This window comes from Pezoporus occidentalis, unplaced genomic scaffold (genome assembly GCF_034315485.1).
Source record: "Pezoporus occidentalis ecotype Australia unplaced genomic scaffold, CSIRO_AGI_Poc_V1 ctg282, whole genome shotgun sequence".
Lineage (NCBI taxonomy): Eukaryota > Metazoa > Chordata > Aves > Psittaciformes > Psittacidae > Pezoporus > Pezoporus occidentalis.
Window position 1 is genome coordinate 425583 of NW_026914741.1, and position 21076 is coordinate 446658.

At 55.2% G+C, this 21076-nt stretch overlaps 1 protein-coding gene across 4 annotated transcripts; it reads left to right on the forward strand.

Annotated features, from left to right (window-relative positions):
- Positions 1–1298: 1298 nt before the first annotated feature.
- Positions 1299–20464, forward strand: LOC134167286 (SH2 domain-containing adapter protein F-like). 4 transcript variants are annotated; one of them, XM_062625793.1, is made up of 7 exons: positions 1317–1944; positions 9061–9190; positions 10229–10447; positions 12658–12795; positions 16197–16368; positions 16727–16846; positions 20261–20464. In XM_062625793.1, exons 1-7 carry the CDS (start codon positions 1480–1482, stop codon positions 20445–20447), a joined length of 1431 nt encoding a protein of 476 aa, XP_062481777.1. In that variant the 5' UTR covers positions 1317–1479; the 3' UTR covers positions 20448–20464. The 4 variants fall into 4 exon arrangements, with proteins under 4 accessions (XP_062481780.1, XP_062481779.1, XP_062481778.1 ...); XM_062625794.1 differs by lacking the exon at positions 12658–12795 and having other exon boundaries at positions 1311–1944; XM_062625795.1 differs by lacking the exons at positions 16197–16368; positions 16727–16846 and having other exon boundaries at positions 1304–1944.
- Positions 20465–21076: the final 612 nt, after the last annotated feature.

Here is a 21076-nt window from a genome sequence, read left to right on the forward strand (position 1 = left end):
GGCTGGCGCAGGAGGCTCAGATCCTCAGCAGCCCCATCCCAGCTCTCCTCCTGCACAGGGGCTGGAAGGAAGGGTGGTCACCATGGGAGGTTCTCTCTCTAGGCATCCCCTCCTCCCTGTGGCAGGCACCCCAACAGCCACATCCCAACATCTGTTCCCACAGTGGAGCAGGAGTCTGGCTCATGGTGTGAAGACAGGCAGGACCACACTGTGACATCTCTCCCCGCCTTCCTGGATACCTCTTCCTGGCTTCACCTCTGTGGTGGTCCTGCTTTCCAAGCATCCTGCCTCTGGCCCTGTCCCTTTCAGGTATGGTTGACCATGACCTTTGGGGGATTTGGCCTGTGCGCAGTGCTGGGATCAGGTCTGGGTGAATGGTGTGCACTCAGGAAGCGGTGTGCAGGATTCAGGAGCATAGGTCTAGAGCCAGGGCAGTGCACAGTGGCTGCTGGGGGTTAGGAGGACACAGGGAAACAGGCGGTCCTGGGTGGTGGGCACTGGTGGTGGCGGCTAGTGATGGGGTAGCAGTCAGAACATTTGTAAGCGTGCTGTTTGCCCTACGATGGCCTTGGCCTCTGCTGCCATGCTCTGACATACTGCTTCCAATGCTATTTCCCTGGTCTGTATGATTATCACCACTGTCCCCTTATCAGCAAACCCAGCCCTGTCTGGGCTGTACCTCAGGTAATGTCCTAGCTTCTGTCCTGGCCCCACGTGTGCTGGGCCTCAGCCCTGCAAGCTTGCCCTGACAGCCCTGCACACCCAGCCGTGGCTCAGCCTTCTTCCCAAGCACCTTCCCCTAGCTTGTCCCTGCTCGATCCGGCCCCGCACCGTTTTTTGCGGAGGTCCGTGGTGCCAGCCTGGTGTTTTGGCGACTCTCTGGGGATCAATCTGCTCTGCGGGTCCCGCATGGGGCTGGTTACATGCACGCCTCTGAGGGAGTGGGTTTGCCATCGAGGGACCCCGTACTGCTCCGGCAAATTAGCAGCGTCCCCGGTGTCCCTCCTCCCGGTGCCACTGCAGGCCCCTTTCCTGCGCTCCCAGCGTGGGCTGCGGTCTCCGCAGCAAGAGGGACTGGGCGGCCCGTGGGGACCGGGTTCATCCTCGGGGCCGGGGCACGACGCGGAACCCCTGGGACCAAGCCGAGCGCCAGCGGCCGCCTGGAGAGGGTGGCCGGCCCAGAGCACCAGGGAAGGCCGGGCGAGGCGCGGCGGTAGGCGGCCCGGGCGGCGGGGGTGCGGGGCGGGCCCCAGGGGAGGCGGGCCGTGCCGTTCCGGGCCAGGCAGCGGGAAGGCCGTGCCGGGCCGTGGGCAGCGGGACCGGGGCAGCGGGGCAGACGCAGGGGGAGGGGGGAGCCCCGCTCGGAGCAGCCGGCGCGGTGGCTCCGGCAGGTGGCACTGGCCGCCTCCCCCGGCCGCCTCCCCCGCTCCCCCCCCCGGCCCGGGCTCCGCCGCCGTCTCGTTCAGTCCGGCAGCGCCGATGCTGCTGAACGGAGCTGCGGCCGGCTCGGAGCGAGGCGGCGGCGCTGGGGCCGGGGCCGGAGGGGCCCCGCAGTGCGTAGGCACCATGGCCCGCTGGCTCCGCGAGCACCTGGGCTTCCGCAGCGCCAAGCCCGCGCCCCCCGCGCCGCCCAAGCCCGACTACCGCGCCGGGCCGCCGCCGCAGCCGCCCCCGCCGCCCGGGGGCGACGCCGAGCCGTTGGCCGCCGCCCAACCCGACATCGTGGCGGCCTACCGGTTGCAAAAGGAGCGCGACTTCGAGGACCCCTATAGTGGGCCGCCTCCGCCCGCCGCCCCCGACGGGCCCCGGTACGTTTCGCCCAAACACCGGCTCATCAAGGTGGAGGCGGTGGAGAAAGTGCCCGCCAGCCCCCCGCCTCTGACATCCGCCGCCCCCAGCTCGCCGCCAGCCGGCCCCGAGCTGCCCGATGAGCCACCGCAGGAGGTGAGTGTCCCGGCACGGGCACCCCGCCGCGCTCTCTGGGGTGCCCCAGCCCCATGGCTGGGGAATACTCTCGTTCACCCCGCCGGATCCTCAGCACCCGCTGCGAGGAGCAGGGCCAGGACCCCTGGGGCAGGTGGACTCCGAGCGCCGGGAGCCTGCGGCGGCAGGAGCCACGGCCGAGCTCCGCGTCCCCTTGGGTCCGGCTGCACCGGCAAGCTGCTCACACGTCAGCACCCGCGGCGCTGCCGGGCGGCCCCGGCTTCTCCAGCTGGAGGGAGGTAGATACGTTCCTCAGCAGGAAGTGTCGCTCACTGAGGTGCGGGAGCGCTGGGCCTACGGGCCACCTTCCCCTTTTCCGTCTTGCCGTTTCCTTGCAGCCGAGTGCAGAGGTGAAACCTCCAGCCGGGGAAGGCGCCCCTCATCACAGGACTGCCTCCAGCGGCCTCCGACGCTGGGGCCGGTGTCCCAGGGCCTTCTTCCACTCTGTGCCCAGCGGCGCGGGTCTCCCGCTGCCCTCTTACGAGGGTCTTCCCATGCCCAAGGCCGGCTCCCACCGAGCTGCCGTGCTGCTTTGTCAGGGAGCCTCAGCGCCTCTTTGTCAGCCCCTTCCCAGCCGGCTTCTCGAGGGGAGAAAGCGGAGCCTGGCTCTGCCAGTATTGAAAAGGACGAGAGAAACGTCCCCAGCGGGAGGCAGGAGCCGGGGAGAAGCTCCCTGTAGGGAGATAGGCTCTGAGCTGAACAAGGACCCGGCTGCGGCCGTTGGCGTCCGGCCTCTTGGTGGAGAGGTTGGTGCGGGGACTGCACAGATAAAGGCAGGAGCCCGCTGGCGCTGCCGCCTGCAAGATGGGGCTTGTCGAGTGAACTCGCGGGATTGCAGATCTGGCTGGTGGGGGGAACGGTGGGTACAGTGATCCCCTCCGTGGTCCTGTGTTGCCGGGCAGCATGATGAAACGAGCACCGAGCAAACTGCTTGGGAGTATTTTAAGCAGGTAGAAAAACTTGTTGCTGGTGGATCTTGGAAAGTTGCTAATACTGACCAGTTGCTTTTAGGAGGTTTCCGGAGGGGCCTGGCAGAAACCCCCATTTGAGCCAGGATCCTGTAAACTGGCCACTGAGGGCAGCAGAGGAGGAGGGCACTGGCAGCTGCGACCGGAGGTGCCATTGTGGTGATGTGTGTTTGCTGCATGCTTTTTCCCCTGGAACACGTGGTGTGGGATCACAGGGACCAGGATCAGGTGGTGGTCATAGGAAGAACTCAAGACTGTGATAGGCAAAGGGGTGAGCAGGAGCTGCAGGGAGTGGGTATTGCAACGGTACAGCCAGGCTGTGCTGGTGTCTGAGGACCGGGAAGTAGCTGGGAATTTTAGAGAAAAAGCCAAAAACTGGGATGCTTTGGAGGAAATCCCGCTAACAGCACTAGGCCAAAGAAGACCCCTCATGTTATCCAAGGTACATGGTGGTTAATCTCCTGATCTGCGTGTCCCTGTGGAGAGGAGGTTCTAATTCAGGGCTTCAGTATGTGATGGACACAGGCAGAGCTGTGGAGGCTGGGTGAAGCTGGACATAACGTGGGAATATTTGATAATGCATGGAACTGTCCATTAGAACAGTTTTCCTGGAGGAGCTGTGGAGGTTCCACAATGAGGAGCATCTCTGTTGGGCTTGAGCATCCTTTGCAGCTTCTGTCTGCTGGCCTTGACATTGGGCTGAGCAGTGGGAGGGTTCTCCAGTTGTTGCAGGGTCACGGTGGTTATCTCTGGAGGTGGTGGTCCAGGAGGATGGAAGTGCCTGCTGGGGGGTTACTGATGCTTGTGGCCCTTGCTCTTGGAGACAACATCAAGTTATCCTAGAGCAGGAAAGGCAGGATGGCCTCTGCTGAGCTCTTTAAGCCAAGATGATAGTTGTGGCAGGGGGCTCTGTGCCCCCATTCTTGGGAAGAGGTGATGGGCACTGTTCCCTATGTGTTGTGGGGACTGGGAGTCTGAAAAGCCTTCAGGTGTAGGCCTTGAGTTGTGGTGACGCTGAAGGTAAAGGGAGAAGTATGATTTTAGGTAGAGGCAAGACTGCTTTTTACCAGAGAGGGTTTTTTTTTGCTAAAGATTGACAGTGAAAATCAGCCTAATAAATTGTGCAGCCCTTCCAGGCAGGGAGACTGGAGACGAGCAGAAGTGGAAGGAGCAACTATCAGTTCCTGGCTGTGTGGTTTGGCCAAGGCTCTGTAGTTTGTGGTGGTATGGGCTCTGCGCTGAGTTTGGGGGACTGACCATGTTCCCTAGAAGCCCTGTGTTCACTGTAGCTGTCCTGTCATTTCTGGAGAATTGGAGACAGGGCAGGAGCATCTTGGCAATGGCACCCTTCCTGCCTGGGCCATGCGGTACTTTGCTGTCATAGCATGAATCACATCTTTCTGACTTGTGTGGAATCTGCAACATCTTGTGGGGATGCGCTTAGAATGAGCTCTGCAGTGGCCTCTGCTCCATTAGAAGCGCTTGCTGGACATGCTGGGGACCAGCACAGGCCTTTCTCCATCTGCTTGGTCTGGGCAGTGTTTTCCCTGTAGCAGTGGACAAGGCTGGCCCTGTATGGCTCGAGGATACCCTGGAGGGGTGGCGAGGTGGATACCCTGGAGATGTCTTCTCTGCTGCATTTGGATTGAGTGCAAGGAACAGTGCCGCCAGGATGCAATGGGGAAAGGTGTGATGAGGGACCTCCCTGCATTGGGAACACCTGCACCCACGGCATGCAGTGTGCTTAGGGAGTGGGTTGGGAATCTGTCCTGGGCCATGGGGACATCTTTGTCTTGTGCCCACTGTACCCGTCACTGGTGTTTTTGCCGGGTGCGCAGTGTCGGTGCCGCGGGGTGTGGGAACGGCTCGCCAGGAAGCTCTTGGGTGTGTGTCCTTCCTGCAAGAGCCTCCCTGAACTGAGTCATCATGTGCGATGTGGTGCTGTCCGCCCTGCACTCCTCCTCCCGTGCCATGGGTGCAGCCCTGGGCTCCCCGCCTGCCCCAGTGAGCTGTGGACCGGACCTGTTTTGGAAGGCCAGCACTATGTTTGCTTTTGGGTTTGGCTTTGGCATCCACTGAAAGCCAAGGTGCAAGATACATGAAACTGGGAGATTCTGCACCTGACAGAGCGAATGAACTGAGTTTTATATAAGTTAGGGCACCTTCAACATTAAACAGCAATCTCCCGGGGGACCCCAAGCATGCTTTATCTCCAGGGCAAGATGGGGTGAAGAGCTCCATCTCTACTGCGGCATCTTGGAGAGCCACTGTCTGTGTCACATTCTGTGGTGGGCAGCATAAAAACCCGGTGATGATGTGGTCCTTCACCTTAATGTTCTTTTGATTTTCTTTTCTTACTGTTGGCATAAATAGTAGAGCAAGGCCAGCCTCAGCATGGCAGCAAGGATCTGGGTGTGCATTGCCACAGCAGATAAATGCATGAAAAACTCCTGTGTGCAAGGAGGACTTGTGTCCAAGTGCCAGAAGTACCTGACTGCTCTCTGAAGGACTGGCCTGCACTAAGAGCTACCCTGGTGGTGTGGTTTTGCATGTCAGGCTTTTGCTTTGCGCGTAAATAGTTTGAAATCTAATAGAGCTTGTGCTGTGCATGAGCAGGCGATGCATCAGTACCTAAGCCTAAGCATCTGCATGGTGTGCTGTGATAAGCTGGGTGGTGAGTGGCTTCCTCTGTGATACGGGAGATGAGTGAAGCATGGAAATGCCTGGCCTTTAAAAGAAGCAGGGGGTGTCTGGGGCACCCCACTGAGCTGCTCTGCCGGCAGTCATGGTGCCTGCACTGGGGCAGCGCTCTGTGCACTGTGGCTGCCGCAGAGAGCTTTGCGTGGCTTGTGAAGTTCAGTGCTCAGATTAGGAAATGTCAGAGGTGTAGTTTCCTGGCAACTTTAGTTTGGTCCCACATGCAAGGGCATTAGGAAGCAATCGGTAATTGCATTATCCCTGCCATTTGCCTCCTAAGAGCCCTCACCCATTCCCAGCACTAGCTGCAGCCTCCAGCCTCAGAGCCTGGGATTCTGTTCTCACTTGCTCGATAATGCATCCTGAGGATGCAGTGCTCCTGCAGACAGGAGTTGCCTTCCCACCTTTTCCATTGCTCTCCACAGTAATATCTGACCATTTAAAAACTGAATGGGTTTACATTCTTAGCAGCCTACAGTGGGGAGACTTTGCTCCTACAAAGAGTCATCCTTGAGATAGTGGAGGAGTTTGCCACTGTGGCAAAACCCAACCAAACCTGGGGGGCTCAGAGACTCGTACCCTTGATCTGAGCCGTTTGCTTTGGGTCTGAGCTAAGCACAGCAAACATTGTCTTGGCTGTGTAGAGCCTGTCTAATTGCTGAGTGCCTCTTTATCCCCCACCAAGTGAAACACCCAATTTTAGGGGTCTCAGCAGAGATGTGTTAGAATTCTCCACCATCCTTTGCTTTCTAGACCTGGAGGCATCTGAGTGGGGACCACTCTGAGCTTGCTGGAGCTTGTGTCCCCCTTCCTGGGAAGCAAGACCAAAGCACTGAGGAAAGGGCTTTCCTTGGGTTGGGGAGGATGTCTGTTGTGTACAGAGGAGTCTTTCAGCTTCTGAGCTGCTTTGCTGGTGCCCTGTCTTGTCCAAAGTTGCTCCCTATTTATGGGGAGGGAGAGGGAGGGTCCAGGACTGGTGCCAGCAGCAATTCAGGTCTATGTCTAGCAAAATGCATTTAGGAAATGTTCATGGCAGGTTTGAATGTGGGGAGGTTGGGCTTGGGGTGGGAGGAATGAGCAGGCAATCCTTTTCTGAGTCCTGGAGGGTCAGCAAACTGTGTTTTAAAGCTCCACGTCATGTTTGGAGCCACAAGAGTTCTTTCCAGAGGGTACGTATCGGTGCTGCCTCACAGGTGCTCGCATGTTAAGCCTATGTGTCTGTGTGTGTTGGGACGCCTGCCCGCATGCTCCTGCCTCCCTTGGCACCAGTACGTATGTGAATAAGCGTGCAGGGGACTGTGCTCTGTGAATGCCATTGGGGTGGAGCAAAAGCCTCTTTGCAGCTTTCCAAGGCATGGGTGCCCACTGGACCTCCAGGCTGTTTGGAACAGCAGGCACTGATCTGCCCTTTGGATCTTGCAGGCAGCAAATGGGAAGTACCTGTCTTGCAGGCAGGAGAGGAAAAGGGTGTTGAGAAAGCAGAGGGGCTTCCTGCAGTGAATTTGCTGTTGCTGTTGCTCATCTCCGCTCTATGAGCATTATGTCCCAGTGACCAAGCATTTGTAAAAGTCACCAGTGACTTAGATTTCCCTTGGGGGATTTCTCTCCAGTGGTGGCAGGCAAAGAGCTGCAGCTCCCCTGGGGTCAGCGTTGTCCCTTGGTGGCCCTGGTGCCTGGCAGAGCCTGAGCGATGCCACATCTCCCTCAGATGATGGAGCAGGTTTCCTGTCTCCTGCTGCAAAGCCAGGGACTGGCTGCTCCTGCAGCCCTGTCCTGGGCCCTTCCTGCAGAGCCAGTGGGAGGTTTTGCTCTTTTCCTCTCATCCGGGGAAGGTTGGTACCCCAAGCAGCATCTGTCCCCTTGTGAGGGGTGAGAGCATCTATTTGCACCCATGCTTGAACCTCCCCATGTACTCGCCCTGGCTGGCAGGCTTTGCTCTGGGGATGATGCTCTGCTGCTCGCTTGTGCTCCAGCATGGAGGAGCTGGCCTTGGGAGAGCTATCCCAGCTCCCCACTGCATTGGCCAGGCCAGAGCGGGAACACTTATGGAGGCAGTGGTGAACTGGAGTGGGGGAAACCATGTTCCACATCTCAGAGGGATGTGAAGGCTGTGTGGAGGTGTTTACAGCTCCAGTTCCTGTTCCTTTTTCCTGATGGCTTTTGCTTCTTGAGGCCATTGTAGGCCATTGTGCACAGGAAGGAGGAAGAAGTGTTTTGTTTTAAACTGCTTGTGGGAGCTGGATAGGAATGTGTGAATGGCTCTGGTCTCCAAGGCTGGCCAGGAGCAGGGGCAGCATGGTGGTGAGGACAGACCCTGGCACCAGGTAGGATTAAGCAGCTGCCACACCATGCTTGGGCCATTTGGTTCTTTCTGTGGGAGCTCTGTATAGCTGGCATTGTGGTGGCAAAACCTATCTTGCCAGATGGTCCAGTCTGGGGGTTGCAGCCTGGTGGGGGAGCAGACCAAGTAAAGGTGCTTGGGTGCACTAGGACCCTGCTGGAAATGTTGCCTGGCCCTATTTTGAGACCAGCCTTTGAGGCTGGAGGTGGGATGTATTGCTCCAGGCTTTCCAGGGGCTGCAACACTGTGTGATGGAGTGCTCCAGGCTGGGAAGCTGCTGAGATGCCAGAGCAGATGTGTGGCTCCATTGCTGGAGAGGATCAAGCTCTGGGACATGCCTCGTATCCTACTTCAGGATCCCCTCCTTTTTGTTAGCAAGAACAAACCTCAGGCATTTTGTGCCATTCCTTTGATGTGGCACTTGAGAGGCTCCTGGTCTTACTTCCTGGTGACTCCTGAAGGAGCCCTGTCTTACGCTACTTGGGACATGTATGGGGATGCTGTGGGGGCCTTGGAGGGAGCAGAGAAGATGCCATAGGCTGTTCTTAGGTCTTTTGTTAAGAAATATCTTCATATGAGCCTGCAGGAGCCCTGGAAAATAAGCAGTGAGTTCCCAGTTGTGTCAGTGCAGGCTGACACACCTGTCCTGGGATCTAAGCCCCTTCTCTGTGTTGGGCAAGGAAATGTGGCTGCACACAGAGAGAGTATCTGTACACCATGGTGGGGGTGGCACTGCCGGCAGGCCCATGCCACTGCAGGGGCCTGGCTGGGGCATCTGCATGGCGCTGGCCGTGCTGAGCTGATGGTAAGGGAGGAGGCAGGGCTGCCTTCTGCTCTGCTTGGCTCCATTCCAACTTTCAGGACAAAGGCTGGAGCATTTCCACAGCTGAGTGCCAGTGCTTGGAAAGCCACCAGCTGCCACCACCTGCTCTGCGGGGTGCCATGGTGCTGCTGCTCTGGCTGCAGCTAGCAGAGCTTATGGTGAGGTTTCAAGGGGCTTCAGCTGGTCCCTGATCCTCCCCATAAAAGGCAGGGAGGACCCTAACCCTTCTCCTACCTTCCCTCTTTCAGCTGGCTGTCCTGGAGGACTATGCAGATCCCTTTGATGCGGCGCAGGTGGCAGGTAGCCAGGCAGGGCTGGAGAAGGTGACAGAAAATGATGGATACATGGAGCCGTATGAAGCGCAGAAGATGATGGCTGGTAAGGTGGAAGGCTCTGTGCAAAGGCCACTCTTTGCACCCCTGGTTGCTTCCATGTCAATTTGCTTGCCGCTCTACTCTCTTCCTTGCAGCCTGAGACAGCACTGCGATCCCCAGACAAAGCAAACCTGGACAGTTGCTGTGGTGTGGTGCGCAGCCACACTGCAGGCAGATTTTCTCAGCTTTAGCCACGTGTGATGGGCTTGCCATAGTCAGGCCACTGACAAGGGTTATCCAGCAATGAAAGTACTTCAGTATTTATCCCTTCAATTTTGCCCCCCAGGACCACGGTGCCTGCCTGCCAGGCTGAGCCAGGAGAGACCTGACATTTGGTGCGTCAGGCATAAAACTAAGATGGATGTGGAGCTATTTAATTCAGTTCGGACTGGGCCAGACCATGCCATTGTGCGCTGTGGCCGTGGCCACGGCTTGTTTATGGTGGGTGAGGGGCGAGTATGTGCTCCTGAAGGCATCCCTCCTACTGCTGCAGGGTCACTGTACTGCTTGCATGCTCCAGGCTCTGGCTTTGCTTTGCAGCTCCATGATTTTCCTGGAGTGAGTGGTTTCTGGAAAGCTCATATGGCTTTTTGGACTAGACCATTGCATTTCTTGGAAAAATCAGCCAGTGGTGAAGGGAATGCTTGTGGGAGACTTTTGTTTGAGGGAAGAGCATTTTATTAAACTAACCATGCTGGGTGTTCAGGGAAGAAACCTGGCCTCACTGCTCACAGGGAATTGGGCTGTGGGGTGCTCTGTCCCCATGGACCCTGCTTTGTGGGGCTGCCCAACAGTGGGGATGTTATACTGTGGGAGAAAAGGCGTCTTGCTGCTGTGGACTGCTCAGGACCCAGCTGCCCAGCAGCTCCCCCATTTCTGGCAGACACGTGCTGAAGGTTTGGGCAGTGTCCTCCATCGCTGATGCTCCCTACCCCACACTGCCCTTAGGTGAAACTGAGCCCTTTCATCCAGCAGGTCTCTGGGGACCATGGCCGGTGTGTCAGGCAAAAAGCTCATGGTCTTTTCACTCCTCTCTTGTTAGAGATCCGCCAGAAAGGCTTACGGGAGGCTCCTGCCCGGCCGCTGCACCTCTACGACACTCCCTATGAGCCTGTGCTTGGAGGGCTGGACATGGATGGTGACCGCCCAGCTTGCCCCAGGCCCAGGGAGTCCCGGCTGCCGGAGGATGATGAGCGGCCACCAGAGGAGTATGACCAGCCCTGGGAGTGGAAGAAGGAGCGGATCTCCAAAGCCTTTGCAGGTGAGATGGGAGATGAGAGATGGGAGTAGCTGTAAAGCAGCTGATGCTGTGTTGCATTTTGCAGGAGGGGAAGCCAGCTCCTTGATGTTCCTTTGTCTTTTGGGGATTCAGTAGTGTTGGCTTTTGCATTTCTGTGGTTCAGGGAGCAGTCATGAACCTGGAAAGGCTGTTTCTTTTCAGCTGGGAGCCAGGCTGGGTGGAGTGGTGAATGGAGCTGCCTTGGCAGACTGTCCGGTGCCCATCCCTTGTTTCCCCTTCCCCCTGCTGGCTGATCAGAGGCTCTGGTGCAAGTTAACCCCACCTGAGCTTTGAATTGCAGAGGTGTGGTTTGACCGTGGGCTCAAGCAAATCCTTCCTTCACTGGGGCAGGAGGATCCTCCGGGAGCCTTTGGCCAGGTGATTGTCCAGGCTCCTGACCTATTTATCTGTGCTGCAGGATCGATGGTGTTAGTGTTTGTTAATGAGGAAATCCATGCTGGGCATTAGCGCTGGCTCCTCTGCCGGTGCTGGCTAATTGCCACATTCTTATCTAGGATGCATTTTAATTGCAGCATTATATGTTTAAATTGCAGCTGGCATGCACAAGGTGCTCGAGCCAGCAGCAGTGTTGCGCAGAGATGCTGGCAGAGAGAGACGTGGAGTCTTGGGACTGTTTCACCTCTTGGGTTTGGGCTCTGTGAGCTGTTTGCTGTCTCTACGCCATGGCATCTACTCATGCTGTGGGATTGCGTTCTTACCATTGCACTCGGTGGGTACAGGGTCGGTGACCTTGGCACGCTGTGCAGAGGATTCAGCTTATAGGGCTCCGTCATGAAACACAGTGCGCTGCTGCGTTAGGTTTGTGCTGAGGTGTTTGTGCTCCAGATCTGGGCAGATGAGCTGCCTTGCTTGATGTCCCTGTGTGTAGGTGGAGTGTTCACAGGTCTGGCTTGCACGTGGATGCATGTGGGTACTCCCCAGGGTGCTTCAGGCTTGCTCCGAGTCCTGAGGGAGTCAGGCTGCCATGCCCTGGGCCACATTAGGACCTGCTGCCTGTTTTCTTCTGGAGCCAGAGCAAGTCCTGCTGTGGCTTGTAGTGCATTTCTCCTCTCTTGCTGTGCCAGAATCTCTCTGCTGGCCCTCTTCCCCTTTGGGGGGCCTGCAAGACCCCTGTTGATGGGCAGCTAGTACCAACACAAGGAAGGAACCAACTGGTGCCTGACAGGGGGATGTGGACCCCATGGGGTGGTTGTGAAGCACCTGGGGCAGGACGGATGCACGGGCAGGACAGATGGCAATGGAATGCTTAGTCAAGGTCCACTGGATGGATGTGTATGTGGGATGGGGGTGATTGCAGGCCCCCCCCTGCCCCAGAGAAGTTTGGCTAGGAAATCTGATGGAGGAGCAAGGTCTCCTTTGGGAGTGTGCCCCATGTTGGGCCTGTTCCTGCTGAGTGCTGTGGATGAGAAGGGGCGGCCAAGCTGGCATAGGGCTTCCAGGAATTTAGTCCATAGGTGTCATGGTTTAAGCCCAGCCAGTAACCCAGAACCATGCAGCCACTCGCTCACTCCCTCCCTTCTTCCCTCCCAGCTCTCAGAGGGTTTGAGAAGGGCATCAAGAGAATGTAAATACCATGGGTTGAGATAAGAACAGTCCAGTAACTAAGGTATAACACAAAACCACTACTATTAATAAGGGAAATAACAAAGGGGAGAATATAAAACTAAAAGGGGAAAAGGAAAAGAATAAACACAAGTGATGCCCAATGCAGTTGCTCACCACCTGCTGACTGATACCCAGCCTGACCCGAGCAGTGATCTGGGCCTTCCAGGTAACTCCCGCCAGTTTCTATACTGAGCATGATGTGCTGTGGTGTGGAATGCCCTTTTGTCTAGTTTGGGCCACATGTCCTGTCTCTGCTTCCTCCCGGCTTCCCATGCCCCTCCTCACTGATAGAGCATGAGGCCGGAAAGTCCTTGATCGGGCTAAACATCACTTAGCAACAACTAAAAACATCGGTGTGTTATCAGTGTTGTTCCTAGACTAAAGTCAAAAACACAGCACTCACCAGCTACTAAGGAGAAAAATGACTGCTACAGCTGAACCCAGGACAACAGGTCTTTCCCGCAACAACTGCACTCCTTCTCCATGGGCCTGGTGTTGGTGATGGTTTTTTTCTAAACTCTTTTCTTTCTCTCTTCCCCTGCTAATCCCCCTCTCCCCCCATCCAGTTGAAATCAAGGTCATTAAAGACCTGCCATGGCCACCGCCAGTGGGACAGCTCGACAGCAGTGAAAGCCCCGCGGACAGTGAGGCTGGTGCCTCTGTCCCTCCGCAGCATGGCCAGCCCGGCTACGAAGACGCCAATGGTGGGTCTTGGGTGACAGTGGGTTATCCAGGGGGACTGTCTGGTGCTCACCATGACCAAGATGCTGCAACTTTTTGATCTTGCCCAGACCTGGCAGAGCTCTGTCTGCTTCCTGTGCTACTGCCAGACACCCACCTTTCTCCTCCGCCTTCCCCCAGCTGCTCCTGCCCTGTTCAGTTGTCCTGTGCTGGATGCCAGACATTTGTCCTCACCTCTTCTGCGTCTTCTCTAGCTCCGTGATGCCTCTTTGCATGCATTGGTCAGGCTGTACCAGGGCATTATTTGGTGGGAGAGTTACTACCTTTTATTCTCTTCTCCTTGCCTCCAAATTCCCAGTGTTTGATGGTTGCTTTTACAGTCTTTTTGACAACTGCTCTGAGCATTTAGCTGATGTTTTCTTGTGACTCTTAATATCCACATCCCTTAAAGGTGTGGTAGCAGCTAATTCAGATGCAACCGCTGAAGTTGAGGTTGTTTTTTCCCCTTGAGCCTCACTTTGTCATTTATTTCTGCTCTGTTTCCTCCACTGTGTTATTACCTTGCTGCTCAGTGACAGAAGATCCTTCTGGATTTTTCACTCATTTTTTCTATCCTGAACAGCTATATCTCCCAGGTATGCTCTGTCATCTCAGGTTTGCGTTGTTATGAAGCCTTTTTCGTGTGTGCTAGTAGCAGAGCCACCCATATATGTCCTCCCTTGTACTCTGCTGGCAGCCTGGCTTATGAAAGCCAAATATTGCTGCTTCTCTTTTAACCTCCTATTAAAATTTTAAGGATGTTGCTCTTACGCTGTGGTGAATGTGGATTAGGGTTTTGCTAAGAGCATTAGGTGGGGGCTTTGTTGAAAACCACCCACACTTTTGGGGTTGGGCTGCTGCTCTTGTGGTGGACCTGTGATACATGACTTTTCCTCTGCACCCCAGCATGCCATGTCTGCCTGTGTTTCACTAACACTGCTCCTGGTAGACACTGTGACATGCCAGCTGCAGATGGCTGATTTCCTTATCTGCAGTTACCCAGGTTTCTGCATTGCTTCTGGAGAAAAACCAGTATGGCTTTTGGTGTCTCCCAGGTGGGTTTGAGCATGAGGTTGCACGTGACAGCTGATTCTGCTGCTGATCATAGTGAGACTTCAAGAGTGATGCGGCTGCTCTACTGTGGGGCTATGAGCCAAACCTGCAGTGATGCTACAAACTGAGATCAGTCCCAAAAGAGAGACGTCTTGGCAGAGGGAAACTTCCTGATCTTCCTGCAGTGAATGCAAGTGTCAAGAAAAAATAATTTCTTTGCTCCTCAGCCTGTTCTCTTCCCCCATCATTTATTATCCCGGCAGTCACTCTGGCACACATCCTGCCCCAATGAACACATTAGTTTGACATTTTACCTGGTTTTAGCAACAGAGTATTTGCCTTTCCCCCCTCCCCCGCCCCGACTTGCTTTGTTGTGTTACGTTTATCTTGTCAGAGTTTTGCCTCATTTTCTACTTTCCCTGTCTGGGGGTGACTTGAACTTCTTGAGGGATGTCATCTTCCTCCTAGGGGCTTGTTTTTAATATCCTGTTCAATCATGCACATGCCTCTGCCTCTCTCTGACAGGTGCAATGTATTTCTTCTGAGTCATTAACATGATGACTCTGTGCCACCAGCACACTTCACTGGTTTGTTTTTCTGGCTTTTTAGTGATTGCCCAATTTTTAGGGTGATGAGTTTAAATTGAAGCCTGGATGTTATGTATAAGGGCAAGCCTGGCCAGTGAAAAGCCAGACCACCCTTAATGCTGGGCACCTCTTTCCCAAGCTCTTTCTCTAGGGATTTTAAGCCATGCTATGTTGCAGTCTTTTGGCTGGGTTTGCTTTCAGCTGCCTTTTCTCCTTGTTGCTGGGAAGCTGATGACCTGCTCACCTGTGCAGGGCCCAAACAAGGTTTTCCTCAAACAGCCGCTGTAGAGGATGCCCTGCTAAAAAGAACATCCCTCCCAGGGTAATATTTTGCCTCTGCCCTGCAGCAGTGTGGCCTCATCATCCTATGCTTTTGCCTCCCCCTTGAGCAGCCAGGGAGCATCAGGAGGGGGAAGTTGCCAGCCTGGAACATCCCACTCTTCCTAGGAGCTGCAGTGCCTGAGCTCAGCTACCTCCAGGGAGACTGTGCCTCCATGCACCAGCCACTGGCAACCTTGCATCAAGGCAGCTCTGCCTGATCGATAAGTCATTTGTGTGATGGGGCCTTGTGCTGTAGGGGTGCAATAATGAACTCTCTGGAGGAGGGAGAAACAATACTGTTAATGTTGAAATCATCCCACACAGAAATAACAGTCAATAGGAGGCTGCGTCCCTGGGGCACATCTCAGTTAATCCCCTGCTGCTCACCAGGCCATTGCACATTGTTGAGGCAGGATGGCCAGTGGCTGGGCCAGTGCTGGGCAGGCAGCTGCACTGGGAAAGCACCTTGTAGTCAAAATGTCCCCTTCATTCCTTGGGGAATTATTTTTTTCACCTCAGGAGATTTACTTGTGCCAGCAGAGATGTGTCCATCATTTCCAAACGGACTGACCTCTCCAGCTTCATCTACCCACTCCTCATGTTTGTTTGTTTTTCCCCAAGCTTGGAGAGCTTCTCCTTACTGCTTCTCACGTAAATCTACTGCAACAGGTGAATCTCTGATTGCTTTTCAAAGAATCATTGAATGGTTTGGGTTGAAGGCACCTTAAAGCTCATCCAGTTCCAACCCCTGCCACGGGCAGGGACACATTCCACTAGAGCAGCTTGCTCCAAGCCACTGTGTCCAACCTGGCCTTGAACGCTGCCAGGGATGGGGCAGCCACAGCTTCTCTGGGCACCCTGTGCCAGCGCCTCAGCACCCTCACAGGGAAGAGTTTCTGCTTAAGAGCTCGTCTCAGTCTCCCCTCTGGCAGGTTAAAGCCATTCCCCTTGGCCTGTCCCTACAGACCCTTGTCACAAGCCTCTCTCCAGGTTTCCTGTAGCCCCTTTAGGCACTGGAGCTGCTCTAAGGTGTCCCCTTCAGGGGCCTTCTTTTCTGTAGGCTAAACCACCCCAGCTCTCTCAGCTCTCCAGAGCAGAGCTGCTCCAGCCTTCATTTTGAAAAAAGGGAAAAAGCTTTTGAGACTTGCCTGGAAAATAATTTCCAGGGGCTCAGGTGCTGTGAGAACCTCAGTCCTGACATGGCGGGGACTCAGCCTTGTCTGTCTTGGGGCACTGCAGTGAACATCAGTCCAGTAGCTGCTCTGCCCTGCCCTCCCTTGCTTAGGACAAGGGGACAGGGCAGCGCAGTGTGTCCCAGCATGATGTGACATGGCTCTTTCTGCTGACTGTCCACATGGGGAAAGCTGTGAGCCCAGCCTGTCCGCTGGTCCTCAATGCTGGTGTGACGTGTGTCTGTCTTGTAGGTCCATCGGAGGGGCTGGGGTATGGTCGCACTTCACCCTGCAGGGAGGAGAAGGCCAGGGCTGCCCTGAGGCATGGCTCCAGCAGTCTAAAAAGCACGAAGACGCTCATCGCCGAGCCTGGCCCCTTTGTTGGGGAGAGGATTGACCCTGCCCTGCCCCTGGAGAGCCAGTGGTGAGTCCTGCCTGCTGTGGGTGGCTGCTCCAGGATCCTGGTGGCTGCACCATGCTGAGCCCTGGGGCAGACCTATTTCTTCCTTTTTCCCTGGCCTCACCTTTCTGCCTGCTTGTCCGTCCTGCCCATCCTGCAGTTGTGGTGTCCCCATGTGCCCCCTGAACCCCCCTGAGCTGCCTGGTGGAATCCCTGCCCCTTGTCCCCCATCCCTAGTGGTGCCACCCACATCCCTCCTCCTAAACAGTGGCTGCTGTCCCTGGGGAGGTTCCAGCAGTGCTGAATTGCAGCTGCCCCAGGGCAGGGTCCTTCCTGGGGTGTCTGTTCTGCCTGGCACATCTGGTTCCTCTTCAACCTTCAGCTGGTACCATGGGGCCATCAGCCGGACGGATGCAGAGGCTCTGCTGAGGCTGTGCAAGGAGGCCAGCTACTTGGTGCGCAACAGCGAGACCAGCAAGAATGATTTCTCCCTCTCCTTGAAGTGAGTGAGCCCAGACGAGGCTGGGGGGTGGTGGACCCACCGCAGAGGTGACTTGGTAATGTAGGTGACCCTTCATGGATGGGTGCCCCATGCAAACGTATGCCTGTGCTAATGGGGTGACTGAGATGACCACAGCATGGTCAGAAATGGCTGGAATACAAAGTCTGCACTTCTCTGTGGTGTGTCACAGGCTTCTGGTTTGGTGCCTGGCAAAAGTATGTCTTGGGAAGGCTTGAGGATCTGGAGGCATGCTGCTCTTCCCTTGGCAGTGCTAGTAACCCCTCAAACAGATAAAATTATGTGCCTCACTGCTCACTTGAATGTGTCTGGTTACAGCTTCCAGCTCTGGCTTGTCACCCTTTTTTTTTTTTTTTAGCTTATTTTCATGAGAAAAGAAAGTTTGTGTGATCTGTTCATGGACATGCAGGTACCCATCCCTGCCTCCCCAGCCCATGTAGTCATTGAAGCTGTTGCTCAGCAGCACTGTAGAGAGGGAATTACCCTGTTCTGGTTCCCCAGCAGGAAAACCTCACCCTTCGCATTTTATACATATATATATATATATATACATCTATATATAGAGAGAGAGCTTGGTTTCTGCTTGGGTTTTTTGGGGGGATCTTTGCATCCTCCCCAAGTTTTCCAGGTTCCCTGAGCACCAGAACTGCATGAACATCACCACGTGTCTCCTGCTGAGGAAGGGGGGAGCTGCCCAAAGCTCTTCAGCTCTTTTGTGATTCTTGGGGTGTGAAATGAAAGCTGATACCTGTCCTGAAGATGATGATGGATTATCAGATGCCTTCTTGCCCTTCTGCTGGATGACTATTTTAGCTCTTTTCCTGGCAGATGTGGAAAAAGTATTTATTGAGCACTTTAGTCATCTCTGCCCAACAACAAGCCACATACTCCTATGCTTTTCTCAATATACTTTAAGTTTCCTCAGTGCTTTCTGTACCTGCATTGCTCCCTGGTGGTTTCAGCCTCCTGTTTATTTCCCAGTGACACAACTGTGAGTTAGATTGCTCTGTCTGTCTTTTCTTCCCCTTTTATTTCTGCCTTCAGCACCAAGCAAGGGCCAAAGTTGAGGTTGGAAATATTCTTTCTTCCTTCTGCAGTTCTAGATTTTGAATCAAACAATGACTCCCTCCTTTTCTTTATGGTTTTTCTTTTTTTTGGTCAGAATTTGTACTGATGTTTTAATTTCCTCAATATTTGTTCCTTCTATGGCTTGTGAGCGATTTTGAAGCAACATTGAAGCAACAGCTTCTGCTGGCTGGCTCATCTTTGAGGCTGCAAGAGGTCCTCTTGGCCATCACCTTGTGGGTGGCGTAGGCCAGCATGTGTGGTGGCATTTGGTTGTTGATGGGGCTTCATCCTTCACCAGCATGGGTGTCCCTTTTCATCACCTCTCTACAAGCCAGTCACACATTTCTTTGGGTTTTGTTCCTTACTTCTTACTAGCCGTCCTTGGCCTTGTGACAAAAAGGGCCAAATCGTGTTCTCAAATATGTATATCTAGGATATGTCCTTTCAATGGTGTCCCTCCTCCCCAGAGGAGACTGCAGCGCATCCAGGAGCTGCTCGGGCATTACCTGTCTGTCAGCTGTGATTGCAGTGAGCCCACAGCCCCAGGAACATGATTTTTACTCCACTGCCTTTCTCTATAGAGCCTGTTCAAGGAAAATCCCCTGGGATGCTTTTTATATACCTTTAAGCTGGCTGTCTGCATTTCTATTATTCTTTTTGTTGTTGTTGTTGAGGAAGGAGGCGCAGCATAGGATATGGTCTGAAAGAGAGCTCCCATGCTGACCTAAAGCCCTTTTGTGCTGCTTTAAAGGAAAATATGCACTAGAGAGAGCAGTAGGAATGCTGTACCCATAGTGTGTCAGGTTGCCGGAAGGATTTAGCCCTGCCATGACACTCCTGGCTGGTCGAGGCTGGGCAGCCCCACATTGCCTGTTGTGAACAGGGTTGTAATGTGAATGCCTGAAACACTTGGAGAATTAATCCCTCCTGGATCGCACCTCTGTGAGAGTGGCTGAGGCCATGCTGCAAAGGTTTGGGTCCTTTTTCATGTCTGTAAGGTGCTCGGCAGGAACAGTGGCTGCCTCTTATCTTCCTCCCACCCCTGCTACTGGCTCCAAGCCTGTCGGGTTTGCAGCATGCTCCCTCAGCCATGTCTCCAGGGGTCTGATCTAGGTCATGTCCCTGAGCTTGTGACAAAGACCTCTGGACGAAATACAACCAGCATCACCTCTCTGTGGATCCATGTGGCAGTGCTCTGGCTCCAGACCGGCACTGACCCAGCACCAGGCTCCTGCACCCCTCCCACCTGCCAGCAGAGGCAAGGGCTGGGTCTCCCTGCAGACGGTGCAGTGCTGAGGGCAGCATCCATGGGCAGCTCCACGTGTTAGTGCTGCGACCATATGTGTGCATGCAGGTGCACCTTCACAGGTGCCATGCATGGGGCAGCCCTGCAGCTCTTCCCTCCACCCTGCCACTGGGATGCAGGATGGGGCCAGCTATCGCTTTTCCTTGGCTCCTGGCAGGGGGTTGCGGCTCTGCCCTCCCATGGGGCTGGCTCCTTGCCTCTCAACTCTAAATGGATTGCAAACCCATTCTGCTAATGCAGCCGGGCTGTCCATTATGGGTACTGACTCCAGCTGGGGGGAAGGGACTGGCCTGCACAGCGCTGGAGGCTGCTCAGCATTGCTGATGAGGTCCTGTCTGCTTTTAAGTCATCAATATTTTGCCTTAATGTGCATTCCAGACGCTGCAGACAGGCTGTGGCTCTCCTCAGAGACGCAAATTAATAGCAACAGGGCCATTAGCCCATCACTTGGAATCAGTGCTCATGGCAGGATCTGACTGCACAGCCTCATATGGCTCAGTGCCTGTGCTGCACCAGGAAATGGCCTCACTACACTGAGTGGGTTCTATGGAGTCCTCAGTGTTGGCATTTAGGGGGATGGGGGACCAACATGCTGTGGGCTGAAGGAGAGAATCCTGTTTTGCCATGGTGAGACTGGAGATAGGTGAACTGAAGTCCTCCTGTGTGAGCCTTGGCAGTTGCAAAAGGGGCTTTGCCACATGTGAGGGGCAAAAGCTGCTGCCCTACGTCACCCTGCAGTGAGAGTCCCAGCTGCTCCTGCCTCCACATGTCTACCCCAGCCTCTGCACTGTTCTTGTCCCTGGATCAACCCCTCACACCCCTCTGCATGGCCATTCTCCCTTGGGGGCACACAGCTGTGACCTCTCCCTCATGTTGTGGGCTTTGTGTGGGGTTGGCAAGAGCAGGATGGTATGGGCAGGGCCATGGTTGGGTTGCCTGTTTCAGGGTGGGGGAGATGTCAGGAGTTGATGGGAGGCTGGGGCCAGCTACACCCCTAACCCTGCCTTCATGTCTCCTTGCAGGAGCAGCCAGGGCTTCATGCACATGAAATTGTCCCGGACCCAAGAGAACAAGTACGTGCTGGGTCAGCACAGCCCACCCTTCGACAGCGTGCCAGAGATCATTCATCACTATGCGAGCCGAAAGCTGCCCATCAAGGGGGCTGAGCACATGTCCTTGCTCTACCCGGTGGCTATCCGTACCCTATAGTACTCACCATCCACGAACCAGGCTCCGGGCTGGGTGCATCTGAAACTGGTCCGTCTGCAGGGCCGAGCACAGTCACACTGACCACTGGGTCTGGACCAGCAGCTCACAAGCAGGGCACAGCCAGTGCTGTTGGGATTGCTGCAGCTGGACCCTTCGTCCTGCTCCCTTGGGGGGCTCTTGCACGCTGGTTTGCCGGCTGGGATGGCGCCAGGGGGAACCCGTGCCTGAGGAGCTGAGAGGGGCTCGCTGGCTGCCCACTGCCCTTGCCTACCTCCAGGCAGAGCTCAGGACATTAGGACTGGAGCTGGGGCCTTGGAGAGGCAAGGGAGGGGGTTATGTGTTGGAAAAGGGAAAGAAATCAACTGGTAGCAGGCATGAGGTGCCACCACGACAGTGCCTGGCTCTACCCATGGGAGACAGAATGTCTGTGCCAGCAGGCAAGAAGGCTGCCAGGGACAAGCCTACCAGGAATAGCGAGACATGGCAGGCTGGGCAGGCTGTCCCTTCCACCCCTCACAATGTGCTCAGCACTCTCCGCCATCCTTTGCCAAATGTACACAGTGACAGCTCTCAGCTAGGCGTGCAGCAACGCTGCCTAATAAAGTGGTGCATGCTCACCTGCTGCTCCA

Excerpts from the sequence above, each read along its gene's own strand:
- LOC134167286 (XM_062625793.1), top strand. The coding sequence starts at position 1,480 with ATGCTGCTGAACGGAGCTGCGGCCGGCTCGGAGCGAGGCGGCGGCGCT. Across the intron at positions 16,369-16,726 it reads CTGCCCCTGGAGAGCCAGTG|CTGGTACCATGGGGCCATCA; the intron begins GTGAGTCCTGCC and ends TTCAACCTTCAG. Across the intron at positions 16,847-20,260 it reads GATTTCTCCCTCTCCTTGAA|GAGCAGCCAGGGCTTCATGC; the intron begins GTGAGTGAGCCC and ends GTCTCCTTGCAG.